The 18,982-nt window shown below is 43.3% G+C and overlaps 5 protein-coding genes and 1 pseudogene across 11 annotated transcripts; 3 read left to right on the top strand and 3 right to left on the bottom strand.

The window, feature by feature from the left end:
* LOC124336054 overlaps positions 1-18,982 on the bottom strand; it is a 570,649-nt pseudogene that overhangs the window by 299,431 nt on the left and 252,236 nt on the right.
* LOC124336153 (eukaryotic translation initiation factor 2D-like) lies at positions 124-2,467 on the top strand. Its single transcript, XM_046789843.1, has 6 exons — positions 124-311; positions 397-1,527; positions 1,595-1,684; positions 1,755-2,027; positions 2,102-2,233; positions 2,311-2,467. Exons 1-6 carry the CDS (start codon positions 256-258, stop codon positions 2,357-2,359), a joined length of 1,731 nt encoding a protein of 576 aa, XP_046645799.1. The 5' UTR covers positions 124-255; the 3' UTR covers positions 2,360-2,467.
* LOC124336327 (integrator complex subunit 12-like) lies at positions 2,277-3,792 on the bottom strand. 6 transcript variants are annotated; one of them, XM_046790091.1, is made up of 5 exons: positions 3,497-3,792; positions 3,339-3,433; positions 3,158-3,280; positions 2,983-3,099; positions 2,277-2,918 (listed from the first exon to the last, which is right to left on the bottom strand). In XM_046790091.1, exons 1-5 carry the CDS (start codon positions 3,665-3,667, stop codon positions 2,438-2,440), a joined length of 987 nt encoding a protein of 328 aa, XP_046646047.1. In that variant the 5' UTR covers positions 3,668-3,792; the 3' UTR covers positions 2,277-2,437. The 6 variants fall into 6 exon arrangements, with proteins under 6 accessions (XP_046646047.1, XP_046646048.1, XP_046646046.1 ...); XM_046790092.1 differs by having other exon boundaries at positions 3,339-3,430; positions 3,497-3,791; XM_046790090.1 differs by having other exon boundaries at positions 3,339-3,442; positions 3,497-3,790.
* On the top strand, positions 4,042-7,512 carry LOC124336397 (adapter molecule Crk-like). The gene is made up of 7 exons (XM_046790188.1): positions 4,042-4,504; positions 5,834-5,956; positions 6,064-6,268; positions 6,338-6,466; positions 6,554-6,670; positions 6,754-6,900; positions 7,061-7,512. The coding sequence occupies exons 1-7, from the start codon at positions 4,473-4,475 to the stop codon at positions 7,130-7,132; spliced, it is 825 nt and encodes a 274-aa protein (XP_046646144.1). The 5' UTR covers positions 4,042-4,472; the 3' UTR covers positions 7,133-7,512.
* Positions 8,043-11,246, top strand: LOC124336132 (ras and EF-hand domain-containing protein-like). Its single transcript, XM_046789807.1, has 11 exons — positions 8,043-8,432; positions 8,516-9,044; positions 9,119-9,312; positions 9,391-9,459; positions 9,541-9,623; positions 9,686-9,781; positions 9,848-10,198; positions 10,311-10,382; positions 10,454-10,784; positions 10,876-10,940; positions 11,015-11,246. Exons 1-11 carry the CDS (start codon positions 8,251-8,253, stop codon positions 11,071-11,073), a joined length of 2,031 nt encoding a protein of 676 aa, XP_046645763.1. The 5' UTR covers positions 8,043-8,250; the 3' UTR covers positions 11,074-11,246.
* LOC124336127 (proton myo-inositol cotransporter-like) lies at positions 10,996-18,963 on the bottom strand. 2 transcript variants are annotated; one of them, XM_046789797.1, is made up of 13 exons: positions 17,997-18,963; positions 17,670-17,924; positions 17,494-17,591; positions 17,275-17,403; positions 15,759-16,050; positions 13,908-14,003; positions 13,679-13,790; positions 13,126-13,532; positions 12,902-13,055; positions 12,633-12,759; positions 12,391-12,543; positions 12,086-12,305; positions 10,996-11,498 (listed from the first exon to the last, which is right to left on the bottom strand). In XM_046789797.1, exons 2-13 carry the CDS (start codon positions 17,918-17,920, stop codon positions 11,474-11,476), a joined length of 2,064 nt encoding a protein of 687 aa, XP_046645753.1. In that variant the 5' UTR covers positions 17,921-17,924; positions 17,997-18,963; the 3' UTR covers positions 10,996-11,473. The 2 variants fall into 2 exon arrangements, with proteins under 2 accessions (XP_046645753.1, XP_046645755.1); XM_046789799.1 differs by lacking the exon at positions 15,759-16,050 and adding an exon at positions 15,113-15,269 and having other exon boundaries at positions 17,997-18,957.

Genomic DNA, 18,982 nt, shown 5'->3' with positions numbered 1-18,982 from the left:
AGTTTTAAAGTGTAAAATCTTCAAACCACTTTTACCGAAAAATAGACAACACAATTTTAAAAATCGTAGTTGATAACAAAAATCAAATGCTACTTCCGCCAGTCAAAAATAAATAAAACAAAAAATTTGCTCTCGCCTCGGAAAAAAATTAAAAGATGGCACTTGCAGTAGTAAAAAGTGTAAATAGCAGACTACACAAGTTGTTTTCTTTTTAATTTACAGATTTACTGCAATTTACACGGAAGACACACAATCATGTTCAATAAACCTTTTCGTGTCAAATCCAACACTCCAATCAAGGGATCTGAAAGGTGAGTCAATAGAATGATATAGGAACGCGTTTTTCTTTCATTTATTATTTTTGTTAACATGACACTGATTATTTAAAATGTGCAGGAAGAAACTAAAAGCAGAGCTTCAGAAATGTTATCCGACCATCACCGAAGAAGATCTAACACTACTGATCCCAAACAAAGAAGAAATGTCGGTTATGAAGATTGAGACCCACGGAGGAGAAATCGTTAGTGCTCATGTTGTCGGCAAGAAGCCAATTGTTTTCCACATCAGGGACAAACTTTACCCTACCGTTTATTTACTGTGGATACTTCCTAACAAGCTCATTCCCTACTTCACAACCTGGAATGAGGTAGTACCAAAATTTAGCAATGGAGCAGACCTTATGCTGCCTGGAATTATTGTCAAAGAAGAAATGGGACTCAGAGCCTATGGAAGACTGAATAAAGGTGTAACTGTTGCTGTTAACAGCAACACAAATTCAGCTGCTGTTGCTGTAGGGATGACAGCTCTCTCAAGTGAAGATATGTACATGGCTGGAAGAAGAGGCAAGGGTATTGAAATATTGCACTGCATTGGGGACTTTCTCTGGCAAGCTGGAACTAAAGAATCTCCTCCTGAACTGGGACCTCCAGGCTCCCAGTCAGATGCCAAAGTGACTGCACCCCAAGATGCAACTGCTAATACTGAAGAAGGAACTGAAATCGCAGAAACAAAAGATAGTGTGGAGCAAGCACCGGATATGAACCAACAACCGTCATCCGATGTTGGAGATTCTGTCGAGGCTCCAGCTGAGCAAAAAAATCCCCAAGAAGCCATGAACGAGCTCCTCAACTATTGTTTCTTTAAAGCGCTCAAGACTAGTGCAAAGAAAATTGAACTTCCAGTCCTGACTAGTAATTTTTACCGGTTACACATTGTGCCGGCGTGTCCATCGGAGAAGACTCTGGACGTCAAGAAATCATCGTACAAGAAACTCTCAAAGTTTTTAGATACTCTAAAGAAGGAAGGAGTGATTGACGTCAAAGAATTTACCAAAGGCGTCGAGAGCATTTCTGCCATTCGATACGACCACGAAAGGGTCCGTAGTTTCCGTGTGGATATCAACGACAAACCTGAACCGGCACCTGCGCTTGAAAAGGTCGGAGAAATCGACAAATATCTTCCTCCTGTCATAACCCGGATGTACGCTATCAATGCCGTTTGTTTGCCGCTTTTCGCTGGAACTTATCGGTCAGTGTTGATTAACCAATGCCTTACATCCTGTGTCTAATATTTGAAGGTTTTTTTTTTTTTATAGAAAGGGGACAAATTTGACGACGCAACAGATCCGCCAATACTTGACTGAATACGTCCGAGTGAACCAGCTACAAAATGCGACCAATCCTAGGTTCAAATAGATAGATTTCTTTCTTTCTAAAATATTGTAGAAACTAAATTTATCACAATTGCTCGTGCAGTCAGGTGACGTTGGATCCCATTTTGAGTGACGTCATGTTAAAAAAAGGCGAAGTAGCAGCTTCGCTTAGCTGGGAAGAGCTAATGAGCCGCTGTCAAGCTAAACTTTCAACAGTTTATGAAATGATCTTCCCAAACCAGTCGGCTCCCGTCATCGTGAAAGGAGAGTTGGAGCCAGTCGAGATTACCACGGCATCGAGAGCTGGCAACAAGAAGGTCACCCTCATCAGTGGCCTTGAGACGTACAGGATCGACTTGGACGAATTTGCTCGAAGGTACAAATGGTCTCACATTCTTTAGGTGAAGGGGTCTCTTAAAGTAAGCGAATTTCTTTTGTCTGTTTGAATAGGTGCCAAGTAGGCGTGGCGGCTAGCACAACAATAACCAGCTCTCCAGCTAAAAAGGGTCAATTGGTGTTGGTACAGGGTAACCAAATTAGTTTTGTCGGAAATTTGCTCATCGATGAATACGGAATTCCCAAGTAATTTTTTTAAAACTAAATAATAAAATAATAGAAATAAATATTAACTTTACAAAATTTTATCTTTTTTCTAACAGGCAATTTATCCAAGGATTCGACTTAAAAAAAGCCAAAAATAAAAAATAATTTTTGCGAAATTGTATAAGAGAATGGAATCCGAAATAAACAACACGGAAAGATGGTGCCTGTTTAATATACAACCGACTATTTTCCAGGTTTCCGTTTTTCTTGCAATTTTGTGGCAGCCCGTTTCTTTATGTTCTGCAGTCGTTTATCGGCGTTAATGAGGGATGTGTTGCCAATAGTATTTCCAGATGAAGAATTGCTACTGCTGCTCGATGAGCTTGTTGACTTACTTGAAGCACCGCTGCCGCCATTTGGCTTCTGTGGCAAGGTTTGCTGTTTGCTGAAGTTAACTACCAGGCCGGCTGAGCTTTTGCCACTCACGGAACTCGGAGAGTCAGATCGACTTTTATAGAAAGTGATGGGACTTTCCCTACTGCTACTTGATTTAGGTCGACTAGCGGTCTTTTTCATTGACTTGCTACAATCGGAACAGAAAAAGACGGATCGAGGATCGTTGACTTCGGCGTCGCTAATATTCGGTTGGTGGCATTCCTGGTGATAAAGGCCGTGACATTCTTGGCACTCTACGAGCTGATTTCCAGAAGTAACATCCAGGCCACTGTTACGTAGAGAGAGGAAAAATTTTGAATATTTTTATCACTATAACAAACAATAAGACTTACGTGCAAATAACACAGTGAAGATCCATAATTTCCTGAGCCAAGTCATCGGCGTCATTCAAAGAATCGAGGTCGTCGCTTTTTCGAGCCACACTTGGAGATCTCGAATTTCGTGGTGAACTAGGAAAATATAATTTTAAAAATAAAATTAATAAATAAGAAATCAAATGGAAAACACCTCCCAGCTGGTGAGCCAGGCTGTGAAGAACGAGGGGAATCTTTGAATTTCTTTGGAACAACTTCATCATCATTGAACATGTTATCATGTTTTCGCTTAGATTCCTTGTTTTTCTCAAGAACACTGTAATACAAGACTTAGTTAACTAGTATAAAGTTTATCCAAAACTGTGGATACATACCTAGAAGATGGAGATGAAGGTTGTGAAGATCGAGGAGATTCCTTCCTTCTTTTACTGAGAGGAACATCTTCATCAATGAAGAAGTCACTTTTCTTCTTTGTTTCCTGTAATGCAAGAGATTTAATCACAACAGCATAAAAAAAGTAAAAATATATTACCCTTTTGATCATCGTCAAAGGTGGTGGCAACTTGCTGACAGAAGAGTTGGTTTCATTCTTTAATCTTATGGCTTCATCCAACATAGATTTCAATTGGTCACCAGAATCTTTAGCACTAGAATGCAAAAGACTGATAGCTTTAATTAAATATGGTTCAATAAGACCATCCATTATCAAAATTAGAATTTAAAATAATAATAATAGTAAATATTTTTAATGAGTTCTTGGAGCTCTTTTCGAAGCAAACCAATCACGACAGCACTTCTGTCCGAATCAACATCAACTTCAAAATAAATGTGAAGAAGGAAATGGCCCTCTGGTGGCAGATTCAATAAATTGTGCAATTTTATTTTCAATACTTTCTTTTTATTAATGAACAAAAAGTATGCAAATTTTGACACCAAATTTAATTAGCGCGCAATGTGATTTCTTATTTAAAAAAAAGAACTAAATTCGGAGTTTTATCAAGAATTCTATAAATAGCGATAAGACTCAGCGATGACACCTAGCGGTAGTTTGCTAACGACGGCTTAGATAGATTTGTGAGTCTAGCCAGAAAGACATTCATATTCTGCTTCTGCACAGACGGACTCGCTGTTGCTGGTTAGGTTTTAGCTTTCGACGAGTTATTTTTTAACACAATTTTTTTGGATCAAGATAGCCGTTGTTCTTCTCTCTGTGATTACCTCACAACGAAAAGGAGATGTGTAGTTGATTTGGTGATTATAGAATCCGTCTGAACGATCAAAAGGTTACTAGTTATATCACGTCTCCTGTGATGATTACATATCAAGTGATGTTATATGTGCTGTATGAGGTTCAGTGAGGATGTGAGGCCTGTTGGACACGGTTGTCGATTGTTTTCAAGTCGAGATAAAAGACATTTAGTCACCTCACAAAAGGGTGTGAGGGGATTTTCTAATTGACGAACAAATTTTTGGATTGTGCAAGCTTCCACCCCATTTCGCTTGCTGCCATGTCTACATTTGAGCCAGCCGACAGGAACAGGTAAATCATTTAAATTCCTTTTTAATCTCTAACAGGTCATTTGTTTCATTCCTTCATCAGCCAGAAGTTGGTGTGAATTTCTCAGGAAATTGCTGTTTGTTTGTGTTGGCTGCAACCACCAGATAACTTCTAGCTTCTAAATTTAGGTTTCAAGTAAAACCCCCCAGCCAGACGGTAAAGAAAAAAAGGAAGATTGTTTAGAAATGGGAGAATCAGTGATGCATCCTGCATCCTCGATTTAGAAAGTCTCTCATATTGCCAATGTCCTTATTCTCTCTCTCAATTAAATGACTGATTCCTGACAGATGATGATCATGAAGCTTAACTCCTCTACTGCCTTTTTCTCTACATCCTGCTGGTCGGTCCCCTCTCTCCCGTATATCCGGAGAGCCATCTAAGATAGGCCATGGATTTTCCGAGGGGTGGGCGTCGTGATAAATATTTAGATGTTGTATGGGGCAAAGGGGTGGTGGTAGAAACAGGCGCCGGTGGTAGATGACGCAGCTGGAATCTCGGATGATCACATATGTGTTGGTTTTAATACGAGTGAAAATGGCGACGCATTCCCGAGAAAGAAAAAAGAAAAAAGCCCCAAAAAATGATGAAGTCTGGGAGAGGATGTGATGGTGTGGTATAGGAAGTGAGTGCGTGTATGTTGTTTGGAAGGGGGGAACACAGTGGTGAGAGAAGAAGAGGGAAAAAACGCGAGAGAGAGAGAGAGAGAGAGCCATTTAGATATGGCCGGATGCGCTCGACTCGGCCCGCCCGGCAGCGGTATGTACGGCAGCAGCAGCAGCAGCAGAGAGTTGATTGGGTCTTCCTCCTTCTCCACCCTTCCTGAGAGTTGTCTACAACAACAACGACGACGACGACTCATTCGCACGAAGAAAATAAAGGTCTCGTGTGTGTGTCTCTTCTCATTTTGTATCGACGCCTCTTAGGTAAAATAAGGAGCCAACAGAACAGATTTTTTCCAACAAAAAATGTCAGCCCTTTTTTCTCGCTCCCAAGTTTGTTTCCCACTCGACTTGAAAAAGGAAAAAAGACACTGGCCGAGTAACACCTGCAATCCCAACCGTTTGCGGTTGGCAGACGCGGACCAACACCATCTGGCTCCGGCTACATTCTTTATATTCACCGTATTTTTCTTCTTTAACGATCGTCACTCTTTCGAGCTTTACATTTTTTTGTTTTTTTTTTCTTTCCATTCCGAAATTGAAATAAGAATGTTTCTTTATTTTTTTCATCTCTCTGTGGCCGCTATGTTTCCTCCCGGCGTTGTTGTTGTTGTTGTCTTCCGTCCTTATCGATGACCATTGGTGTATGCAGTTGGTACTTCGGCCCAATGTCCCGCCAAGATGCAACGGATCTTTTGATGGCTGAACGAGAAGGCGGAGTCTTCCTGGTACGGGACAGTACCACCATCATGGGCGATTACGTTCTCTGCGTCAGGTTGGGATTTTTTTGGACAACAATTTTTTATTTGAAGCTCAATGAACTCTGATGTGTTTTGATATCGAATTTTTATTTATTTTTTTTCTCTCTCCCCACTTTTGTAGAGAGGATAGTAAAGTCAGCCATTACATCATCAATAAAATCCAACAAGGAGATCAAACAAGATACAGGATCGGTGATCAAATGTTTCCCGATTTGCCCGCCTTATTGTCTTTCTATCGGCTCCACTACCTGGACACGACGCCGCTCATCCGGCCAGCACCGAAACGAGTGGAGAGAGTCGTAGCCAAGTACGATTTTGATGGCAGTGTAAGTTTTAAACTTTTGATTTATTACCCTAGGGAGAAAAATATAACTCTTCGTTTTATTTTGCTGCAGGACGCGGATGACTTGCCGTTCCGCAAGGGTGAAATATTGACTGTCATCAGCAAGGACGAGGAGCAATGGTGGACGGCCATGAACAGCCTTGGACAAACTGGCTCGATACCGGTTCCCTACGTTCAAAAGGTAGTTGTTGTTTGTTTTTTCCGTCCTCTTCTTTTGAACAACAATTTCCAGATAGCCAATTATTTTGTTTTATTTTTTGAAATGCAGCATGATGGAACAGATGGATCGGTAGGAGAGACTGCCAATAGGATTAGCAATAGCCCGACTTCGCCAAGTGCGGCGCCTCAGCAACAAGACAAAACCAAGCGGCCGGCCAACATTCAAGTATGTTGCTAGCAGATGTTTGATCATTCCGTAGGCAAACTAAAAAAAGAAATGGCGGTTCTTTTTCTTTTTTCAATTTACAGCGCAAGTTGCCCGCGTACGCCCGAGTGAAGCAGGCACGCGTACCTAACGCATACGACAAGACGGCCCTGCGTCTCGAGGTGGGCGACACTGTCAAGGTGACCAAAATGCATATCAACGGACAGTGGGAAGGCGAACTTCACGGCAAGGTCGGTTGTTTTTTTGTATTTTTCAGAAGATGTTTTATCAGCAGGCGGCCGAGCGATTCAAGTCTCGGCTGGACAATCTGCTCGCTTGTCCACAACAAATTTCTAAAAATAATAAGATGAGAAAAAATTGTGTTTACACGTTTTTGTTTTTGGCTTTCAGGTTGGACATTTCCCCTTTACTCACGTCGAGTTTATCGATTCGGAAAATGCCGATGATGGGATCGACAGCTGAAAATCATCAAAGTTTAAAGAAAAACAAAAGTTTAGATAAAAAGATGAAAGAAAAAGGAGATGTGTGTTTAGCGCCGGTGCCTGACCCACATAATCGCTTGCACACACACACACACACACATCCCCCATGCGATTATGTTTTTAAAAATTTGAAGAAAAGAAAATTTCAAAAAAGAGAAGGGGTTTATGCCTCCGATTCTCATCGACGACACAATGACATAAACACTACAAAATAATTGCAATCGATAACAAAAACTATTCTGATTTTCATCACCCCACCCTTTTCCCCTCCCTTTTTTTCAATTTACTACTCTCAATTTTGTTGTTTTTGGTATATTGTGATGTAATGACACAGCCTCCCTCCTCCTCCTCCTCCCCCTCCTAATGGAAAATAATCAAGTCTTAACAAAAAATTTTCTGGCGCACAGAATGAAGAAGAAGAAAAATACGAAATCCTGGAGCAAAGGTTTTTATGTACAGCTGCTGTAAGAATGAAACTCCTTTTTTTTTCTTGGCTCCACAAATTTCGATTTTCTTTCTAAATCATTTCAATTTACCAATTAATTTCACTTTCAATTGTCCAGTGCTCTTTAATTTATCAACAAAGAAAAAAGCAGAGGCCTACACTATTCACTGCTTTCATACACAGACACCACGTTCTAACGTGTGTCTCTTCACTTCTCCTTGTGTTCCTTCCTTTTAATTTTTTTTTTCAAATTTTCTGTATCAATTGGAATAATTGTGTGCGTGAATCAATGTCCTCCCACCCCCCTCTACTTCCCTCTATACCCCCCATGTGTTGTCTCGTATGAATCTGTCGCTCTGCTGGTTGCAGCAGAGAAAAAGAAAAGAAAGAAAACGAAAAAACAACAAAGCATTAAAAAAAAAACGAAAAGGAAAATACAGAAAATTGTATGAAAAAGAAATGATGTGTGTCTGTGACAGCGTCACCGTAGGTGACTCACATTTTACCCGTATAGAAGGATAATGGGCGGAGCTATTGACACGAAAAAAAAAGAGATGAATCGCTTACAAAAGAAAATAACCGAATGCAGGTGAGTTGTTCTAGTTGAAAGGTTGCCACCGTTGGACGCAGCTGCTGTTTTTGGACGGGATCGGATGGATCTTAGCAACGGAGGTGTCCTGCAACTCCGCCAACTCTTCCAGGCTTGTGATCGACATCAAAGAGGCTACATCGATCGCCATGAATTCGGCCAACTTTGTGCCTCTTTCCAGATAGATCCGGCCGACGTGGACGTCATCTTTAATGACCTAGATCGGGACCGTGATCAACGTATTAGGTAAGTTTGTTCTTCGCTTGATTTGCATAGGGAAAAGAAGTGAAACTTTATTTTTTTTTCTAAATTTATTTGGGCGGAAACAGTTTGGACGATTTCAGTCAAGGGTTTCGTGATTTCCTCGAGCCCGGAAGAGTTGCCGACGAGGAGCGAGATGATAGGGTGAACGCTCCTCCTTCGCGGCGTCGGATGGAGAGGCAAGCGACTTTGAAAGCCTGGCGTGAATTCTCCGATAGACTGGGCTCCGACACGATCCGCCAGTTTCTGGCCCACAGCGCCGATCATTTGTACGGCCTCTACGAGGAGTTGCAGCAGAGCGAGGCTCCCGCCCAGCTCATCAGTCATTTCGAGAGTCTGATGGAAAGTCTCGTCTCGGATGCCCGTCAACTGGAACGTGAACGAGACAAATTCGATCTGGCCATCCGGCGTGAACGGGAGCAACATCAAGTGCACCTCAAAAATCTGGAAGAGGAGCTGGAAATTCAGGTGCAACGGGTGGCCCAGGTGGTCAAGAACGAGGCGGAAATCAAGTGCGAGGCGGAAAAACGGACGTTGCAGCACAGTCTCGAGTCGGAAATTGCCCAATTGCAGACTCACTTGCGACTCTTCCAAAAGGTTCGTCATTAGTTCACAGTATAATGTGCGTTATGAGAGAGACCCCCATGGTGAGTTTGTGTGTTTGTCGTCAGGTGGAAAATTGGTTGAATCGAGAACAACAGGAGGCGCAGACACGGGACCAGCAGGAGGCCGTCGAGCGGACATCCAGTGAGAACCGCCAATTGAAACTTTCACTAGTCGACGCTCAAACCACATTGGCTCTGCTGCAAACGGAATTGTCCCAGTTGAAATCCCAGTACTATGAAAAGGACAGGCTGCTTTACAGGTGAAGAGAATGGGTTTCAATTTTTTAAATAATTGGCTTCAATGAGTGTGTTGACTGGTTTGTTGAAATCTTGATTAGTGAAAAGGAGGCCATGTTGGATTTGGTCAGCCACCAAGATCACGTCCAGCGCCAATTGGAATTGCTCCAGTAAACAAAAACAAAACAAAAAAATTTAGCCCCAAACTAATTATGACCTATAAAGATATTTTTAAATATTTACCTTTCTAGCGATGCTAATCGCCATCTTCAGGATACCAACGATTCTTTAAGAGCTCACGTAGATTTCGCTACACTCCGACGATCGCCTGTTGGTAATTTCATCAAATAATTTCAAATTTTTACCAAAAGTCAATTCAACTATTTGCATTGAAAGGATTTCTTTTTACCCGGCCGTCTTCCCGTCAAGATTCCGTGTCTGGCCATTGTTTGCCACATCCAATGGACGACGAAGTCATGCCGATAACTGGAGGTATAATATAATGATAATTGAAAACGAAATTCCGTTACAAATTCCATCGTCATCGTCTAATTTTAGATAGCGGTCATAGTTCGCTTTTGCTGAGCGAACCAAATGAGCACATGCTGGAAAGGTCCGGCTCTTTCAGACGCAGTTTCAGGTCGCTACAACCTTCGGCCTCTTTACGTAACGAATTACACCTGGCGGCACCTTCACCCTGCCCTTCCCAAATCTTCAATCATTTCCAGCCCATCATCAAACTGAACAGCGACGTCAGCAGTTTCCGAGCGCTGGACGATTGGGAGCCGACAGGTCCAGCCGACCGGACGTTTAAAATCATTTTCGCCGGAGATTCTGCCGTCGGCAAATCCAGTTTCATATCTCGGCTTCACGACGGGGTCTTTATCAGTCACACAACAACGACATTAGGTAACATTAGAAATATGGGATGTGGTCGTGTTATTCCAGTTACAACACGCCTAAGGCTTCCCTTGACTGTGTAATAAACGAGATTAATACTTGTTTAAACAACCCAAAAAAGGTGTCGACTACAAGGTGAAAACTATTCGAGTGGACGAACGTAACGTGGCGGTCCAGCTATGGGACACGGCAGGTAAAACGAGATATACATTTTTGATCCTTTGGATATTTTATTTTTTAATCATTTTATTTTTAAAAATACAGGCCAGGAAAGGTTTCGTTCCATAACTCAATCTTACTACCGCAAGGCTGACGGTATCATGTTACTGTTTGACGTCAGCAACGAGCGGAGTTTTCTCAATATCCGGCACTGGGCGGATTGTCTTGCCGATTGTTTGAGTCGCGATCATCTCAATTTACCTCTAGTCGTTTGCGGTACCAAAGCCGATTTACGTCCGTCGTCGGCGAACCAGGGACTTTCGTGCGTCCAGCTCATTCAAGCTCAACGATTGGCCGCTCAACTGAAGGCTCAGTACATCGAAACGAGCGCCAAGACGGGCAGCAATTTGCTGGAAGCTCTCGTCATCCTGACAAGGTTCTCTCACAATCTGTCAAGTTTCCTTAGCTCCTGCTCGTCGACATTTAATCCGATTTCCTTTCATTCTAAAAAAAAAAAAAAATTCCAGGCAGATGATGATCGTGCAAGATGATGAGGTTAAAACGTCCGGATTGCGGCTGACGGATAGGCGCAGTAAATTAAATTGTTGCAGCCGCAACTAGTCGGTATAATTTAATTTTTTTTTTTAAATTCTTTTTGGATTTTTGTCTGGGGATTTCTCGTTTATAAATCTCGGCGCAAACGCACAGATACACAGTCACGCTAATAACAGAATAATGATCCATCACATTTGAAATGGAAAGCAAAACAAAAATCAAATGGGAGAAATTGAAAATAAAAACACAAAAACTCGAGAAAAGCGAATTTTTAGAACGAAAGAAATATCCAATGACGCACTTAATAGTAAAAAAATCACACAATAAAGCAAAAAGAAATGCAGATCTTGTTCCTATCTTCCATTTTTATAGAAACAACAATTAGAGTGAAAAATTATAAAAATCTGGTTTAAATTGTGTGTGTTTTGTGGTTTTGGTTTGCACGACGAATTCTTGTGGCCTCTGATCAACATTTTAATTTGTAATACGAGGGATGACGCGTCATTAAAAAAAAAAAATTGGGTCAAGCTCTCGGTAGTTACCCTTTGTAAGGAGATATGTCGGTGCGATTCAAATTCGACTCGAATCGTGGAATCTAATCGAAGTAAAAGAAAACAAAAATTAAAAACATTCAAAATCATAAAACTGAAAAACAAGAAATTATAAATCAAAAGAAACTGAAAAAAACATAAGCCATGCTTTCCCAGTTCAAAGCAATCAGCCGAGATGTAGCGAGATATGTGATAGATATGATATTATATAGTATATGTTTGATATAGTTATAAATATGTATATAGATTAGATTAGAATAGTTTTTGGGAGGGGATGTGAATTTGCGTGTGCCACAACAGTCAAGGGAAAATAGGGTGTGACTCTCTTTTAAATTTCCGATGTGGGGGATCCAACATTCAATGATGGGAAGCTGAAAATTCAAAGCAGAAAGGATGGGGGGTTTTGATATAATTAAAGAGTGAAGGTGAAGAGTGATGATTGCCGATGGATATTGTCATAAGCGCGTAAGATGAAAACCAATCCGCAAATACCAGATGCGTCAATCGTAAGTGTTTGCTTTGTGTTAGTAGTTTTTTGAAAGAGATAGCCATTGTGCGGGATAGAGAAAGTTAGTCGTCCTCCTCCTCAAGCTCCTTGCGATCGCGATTTAACCCGCGGATTTGAACGTACTGGACATTCTTGCTGGATTCACCACCCGCTTCGGGGCAAGCGCCGCTGTCTCCCGTTTTGGATTTCTTGATTTTCCAGCTGTCCCAGGGCCTTGGGCAAGTCCTGGGCCGACTGAAAACCACTTCCATCTCTTCCAGCGTCCGGCCCTTGGTCTCCGGCAGGAGCCACCAAAAGAGGAGCAGGCCAACGGTCGATAGAGCGCAGTAAAACATGAAAGCACCTGGAAATAAAATGGGGTGGGGGAAAAAGAAAACCAGCTGTTGATTTTCCAGTTGATGGGTTTTCTGAAATTGGTTTCGTTTCACCTTGACGCGTGAGGATTTCGGTGATTGTCAAAAAGGTCATGGAAACAAGGAAATTGAAGAACCAATTGGTCGACGTGGCGATGCTGTTGCAAGTGCTCCTGGCCCATAATGGATAAATTTCAGCGTTGATGGTCCACGGCATCGGTCCCATACCTTTTTTTAAAATCAAACGAAATGGCATTTATGCACGACGACAGCTCACGTATAATAAAGGTCACCGTGTGACAGTCCAAATTACGTACCTGGAGCGAAAAAGAGGAGGTAAGTCATCAATCCCAGGACGGTGATCCAGCCGTAGGTTGATGGGCACCATCCATAAGCGTAAATGAATCCCGAATGGCCAGCGGCGTTGCTACTGCTAAGCCCAGCCTGCATAAAAATCCCCGACACAAACCCCACCAAACAAAGATCAATGTCGCTCTCTCTCTATCTCTGGGTCGTTCGATTCCGGAATAATAGGAAAATACGCACGTCGGAAATAGAAAAAACGAAGGCAAGGGATCGATATTACCGTGCTGGATAAATTGCTGCACGGTCCGTAGTCGGAGAGAAAGGTGGAATTCTCTTTGGACAGGAGACAGGATCCTTTGGAGACACCGCCGTTGGCCGGATCGTCCATGAAACAATATCCGCAATCAACGATGGAGTTGCACTCGTTGCATTCCCTGCACAAATCATCAAAGAAGAGATATCACATCGGAAATTGAATGGACGACATCGGACTGGATCACTCACGAAGCGGAATTGCAGAGATCGTTCTTGTCGTTATAGAATTCCGTGACGGAGAAAGCGTTGGAATCGACAATCATGAATCCGACGGCGAGGAAGGCCAGTGAGAGGACGACGCCCAGGAGTGAGCCGAGCGTGAGCCGACGCCGGCCCACCTTCTCCACCAAGTAGATTCCGAGAAACGTGCAGATGAAATTGACGGAGGCCACCAGGGCCGACAGCCAAATGGCTTTGGACGTGTCGTAGAATCCGGCCATTTGAATGATGGTAGCGCTGTAGTACATGACCGTGTTGATTCCGGCAATTTGCTGGAACATTTGCAGGAGGCAGCCGAGGAAGAGGGCCCGCAGGACGGGCGGACTTTGAAGGATTTGGATGAGAACGTTGGCCGTTTGGCCTCTTTGACGTCGGTACTATTAACAGGGAGGGGGGAGGACGCACAAAATAATAAAACGTCAATAATTGAATCAACAAAACCGTTTATAATTGGGTGTGCTGCCGCCTCCGCCGCTCCAGCTGCAGCCCCTTTCAACTAATCGGATTCCGAATTCTCATTTACCTCGAGTTCGCGCTCTGACTCGTCCACCGAGGCTTTAATAGCTTCCAGTTCGTCGTCAATGTTGTGGCACGGTCCGCGGATGCGCTGCAAAACTTTGCGGGCCTCATCCGGTCTGTTGTGTTGAATTAAATATGAAGGAGGGAGGGAGAACAATACCAGAAAATAATTGTGTTATTGTAAGGTATACTACAGAGAGAGAGAACAATCTATTTGATGATACGTCACGTACTTGCCATGACTAAAGAGCCAACGTGGACTCTCGGGCATCAGAAGGAATCCGACAAACTGGATCACGGCCGGAATGGCGGCGATGCCCAGCATGTACCTAGATTAACGTTTCAATCAAATATAATATAAAAAAGACGAGCGTTTAGGTGTCGAACGATTCAATGGCGAAACACAAAAAAAAACGAATAAAATAAGCCACGGATGTGCCGGAGAAAATAAAAATAAAAGCGGAATTGAAAAATAATAAGGTGTAAAAAAAAGGCGGAAGTGACTTACCTCAACCTTTTTCACTTAATAACGATCGAAAAGATCAAACCAGTTACAATAATCGGATTTCCGCCTTCTATTCTTTTGATTGAATCACGCAAATTTGTCGCTGAAGCGATTGAATTTCGTTATTGTTACGTCTATCCCGTCACATTTCAAACCAATCAATAGATTACACACATAATAATATGAACTGCTCTCGTATAGGGAGAGGGAAAAGCCTTTCTTCAATGGATCTAATGACACCCGATCAATCATCGTCGTCACACTGCACGGCGGCTCGTGGCCCCCCCCCACCCCCCTCTATTACTCTACTCCTCCGGCCAATCTAAACCGGTCGATCACGTCAAAGTCTCACTAGAAGCTTTAACAATGGGGGCTGCTCCTCATTCGAATAAAAGGAGGGCGCGCGTCGGTAGCAATTGACGTCATCTCACTTTTTTTCTTTTCTTTCTTTTCTTTATGGATAAATAAATATTTTTTTCTCATCTTCCATCTGGAAAAACATCAAAAGGGAAAAAAAAGAGGCAAAATGAAAAAAAGTTCCCTGCTAGACAGTGGTGGAACGCGGAGCGCTGGGGGAATCGATCACCAGGTTGTATACAACATTCATACGTCTCTTTTTCTTTTTTCTAGCTTTTTCCCCCTATTTCTTGGCGTTCTCCCCTTTAGCACTTTGGGCCAGCAGCAGCAGCTGCTACCGGGGGGGATGAAAATCAATAGGACGACACCACGACACCACGACCACCCGCCAAGGAGTTAACACGAAGAAGATCGAAAGAAGAAGATTCGTGGGGGAACACAACACAAAAAGAAAAGCCCAAACTTTTTTTCCTTTTGTCACTCTCGTAGTATTAAGTAGTAGTTGGGAGTAGTCAAAAAGTTCTTATCAATTGATTTCAAAAGAGGCGGACATAAGTGAAAAGTAAATAAACTCACCTCCATCCATCAGGAATTGTACTGAGCGCTCCGCTGAAGACGGCGGCCATGGCCTGTCCGCCCGTAATGAACATGACGTTCATCGTCACCAACATTCCGCGCTGGGCGGAAGAGGCCGTTTCGGCTAAATACATTGGCACCACCATGCTGGCCAGACCTTATTTGTTTTGTTTTTTGTGCACAACAACAATGCAAACATAAAAGAAAAAAAAAAATAAAACCAAAAATCAACTTAAAAAATGGTAAATAATAAAATTCATAAGAAATTAAAAGAAAATAAGTCTGTGAGGAGACAACTCGGCGTCGCCATGTCATTATGGAGATGAGAGGAGAGCGGTGGACCGAATGGCATGCACCACTGCTGAAAGCAGCAGCTCCAGAGAGAGAGAGAGCGACTCCAGGAGCTTTTTTGACAGAGTAGATCCAACCCAAAGGAGGAGGAGAGGTCGGGGATTTCGTGAGTGCATCGAGGGGGAAAAAGGAGGAGCTTTGCGAGTGTGTTGTGCGAACATAAGGAGAAGAAGAAATCTACTGGCCCAACGGTAAACATCAAAAGATGGACGAAAGGTATATAACAACGCACAAGACGGACTTAACGAGACACAACACACACAACGATCGATGTGAGGGGGACGGACGGACGGACCTGCGGCTGGAGAAATTCAAGACGTCCAGCCATTGAAGACGGAATGGCCACTGATGAGAGTGATGAGCGCCGCCAGCAGCTTTGGTTGATGTTAGCAAGTCGGTTGTCATCATAAGGACGGGCTCTTTGCGTCCGGTGACGGGCGGGTAGAGTGTGAACGCCACGGCCGATGCCAAGGCTCCGCAGAAACGGCCCATCGTTATCAAGACGCTCTGGAAGGCCACCAGGCGGCCGCGAAGATGTGCCGGACTGGTTTCGGCGATGTAGACGGACACGGTCGTCGACATCCAACCTGACCCACAACACACACCCAACAATCACACACGGGTAGGGGCGGATCACCCAATCATCATCTAAGGCCAAAAAGTTCAACGAACCATCCTCCTCCAAAGTCCGGGACTACTACTCTCGATCCCTTCCGGGACCACACCTCGATCGATTGATCGTTTATCGATAAAAGGCACGTCGGGATTTCCAGCCCGCCCCCCCTAGTTCCTATACAATTCCGCCCGGTTCGATTAAATGTCATAGGCCGACGCTCGCGATCCTGTGCAGTGATTTCCTGACCCTTTTTTCTTCTTCTCTGTGTTGTTCTCGAATGGGTAGGGTGGGAGAGAGAGACGGATCGATAGCCTCATCAGGACGACATTTCAAACAAGTCACGATCGCCTACCTACTCCAAACAGCAGTTGAAACTGGCGCTCTTTCTTCTGTGTCCAAAAGGTCGTGCCGTTTTTCGCCTTTCCCTACATCATAACGAGCAGCTCCCAACACACAGAGTGTACGAGTAATCGATACTATAAGGAGCAGCACCGGTAAATAATAAAAAAGATTCCAACCCCGAAGAAATCTAAGCGCGGCAGACGAGGGGCTTGTTGATCCTGCGAGGAGATGGGGGGGCGCGCACAGTTCTCTAGTGGTGGATCATTGCGACACACAGGGCTGGATCCTGTGAATCTCCTTTTTATAATCTTGGAAAAATAACGTCCTGCTGGGCGGCTCCCGGCAATCGACTTGGTAAAATCTGCAACTATTGAAATATTCACGAGAGATCCTTGACAAGGAGCCGAGAGAGAGAGAAAAAATTTATGTGAATCCCGCCCACTTTTTCGTGGGATCGATCCTTTTCGGTCTGACTTCTTTACATAAAGAGACTTGATTTCGCTTGGCACTTCTGGCCCCTTCTGGCTCCTTTATGGACTATCTTTCCTACAGCTCCCATTCTCTGTAAATAACGAGAAAAAAAAGGAGGAGGAGGAGCGGGAGAGACCGGGGATATAATACACGCCGACCGTTGGTGGAATCCAATCTAATTTTCTTCATTACAGCCGCCCGCCGACATTCTCAGCCGCGCGATGAGACAAAAAAGGAGACGCAGCGGTGGTCGCCTGGATTTTCGTTCACCAGACACACACAGATACAAACATGTGTGTTGCTACGGGTTACACGTAGCACGCTCGGATCAATGGAGAGGAGGAAATGATTGGGGGATTCATTTTGTTTTTTTGTTCTTTACCAATTCCGACGCCCACGATGATTCGTCCAGCTAGGAGCCCTTCTTTGCCATCGGCTGCTCCCATTACGATGGAACCGGCCGTGAAGACGACGCTGGCAGCCAGGATGACAGGTTTACGACCCAGTCGATCTGTTACAATCCAAAAAGGGTTGATATATAATCAAATGACACATGTGATTCAAGTTTTGTAACAGAAAATATTCAATCGCCAATATTTACCCGAGAGATAGCCACCGAATAGCGAGAAAATCCAGGCGGCTGCAATGGTGGCAGAGACGATCGCCTCGTGCCATCCATTAGTCAATTCCATCTCTTTCCTTTTAAGTTTAGCATAAGTTACGATTTTGAAGGAACGGGGCTTTTTATCGGAGCCATAAAGAATGGATTTCACTTACCGAATTATGAGCATGGCACCCGAGACGACCCCAGTATCGTAACCGAATAGGAATCCTCCGATGGCACTAAAGAAAGCTAATACGTAGACGAATTTCGACGACGACGAAGAGTAATTACTCGAATTGATCATGTCGTCATCGTCGCATGGACTTGTGGGCAATTGTTGCTGCCCAGTTGACTTTAATGGAATCGTGGCGTCGTCCTCGTGGTCGTTTCTTTTCGAACCAACGTCGCCACTCTCACCCACCATTTTTCTGTCAAAACACGTGGAGTTTTAATATAAAACTACGGGAAAAACATGTCTTGGAAATGTGCGTAAATAATACCTGTTGCTGACGAATCAAACGTTGAATGCACACACACACACTCAAGGACACACGTTGAAACCACCAAAACAACAACAACCACAGTCGAACGAGGTTGTTTCACCACTCGAAAACAAAACCAAAACGACTATATTTTTCGAAAATAAAAAAAAGAAAGTTGTTTTTCCTTTTTTGTTGTTGTTGCTAACCGCTCAACGTTTGAATCTCGACTGACTGGGAAACGTTTTCAGCTGATGGTCCCCCCCCCCCCTACCCTTTAGTCGAATAACGCTTCTAGCGTAATGGAGCAGAGCACAGCGCAAGCGTCGGCATGTTTTTTGAGAAAATTCTTTTTCTGTTGTAGAGAGAAAGCGGTCGAAAGTTGAAGCGGCCATTTGACCCGAGTCGAAAAAATGGGCCGAGAAACAAGACTAGCCGCTTTCATATTCGGACTACACTCCGCCCTCTACAGTACAATGACATTTGCACAAGCAGCCAACTTTCTACGAAAAAGCAGCAGACGCATACGTAAAAGGAAGCGAACTAAACACACACATTTTCTATTAAAAGAAAGTCAAGAAAAATGTGCATGGCGTCTGACAAGTCTGACACAAAAACCAGTTTTACTTGGGAAATTCTTTGTCATGTCATTGGGTTCTGATCATTTAAAAAAGAGTGGGCTAGGGGGGGAACTGATCGTTTAGTTCAACACGGTATAGAGTAGTTTTGTAATTTGGGCATATCTCCTCGTGCTTTTGTCCGTCACTCCAACAGGAAATGAAACATCTAACCGAATTACTCTCTCACACACACAGCTGACCATACAACAGTATAGAACACCCCCTTCGGGCTATGGAGATCCGAAAACATTCATTGTTGTTTTACGAGAAAGAAAAAAGAAACGACAAAGTAGGTCAAACCTCACTTTTATTTTCTTAACTGGAACTTGAGCCACTCGAAAACCCAACCGACCACTAGAAACAACTCGTTTTCTTTTTCTCATTATA

The sequence above is a fragment of the Daphnia pulicaria genome, chromosome 4 (assembly GCF_021234035.1).
Source record: "Daphnia pulicaria isolate SC F1-1A chromosome 4, SC_F0-13Bv2, whole genome shotgun sequence".
Lineage (NCBI taxonomy): Eukaryota > Metazoa > Arthropoda > Branchiopoda > Diplostraca > Daphniidae > Daphnia > Daphnia pulicaria.
Note: the sequence above shows the minus strand (reverse complement) of the source record. Positions and strands in the feature narration are given on the sequence as shown.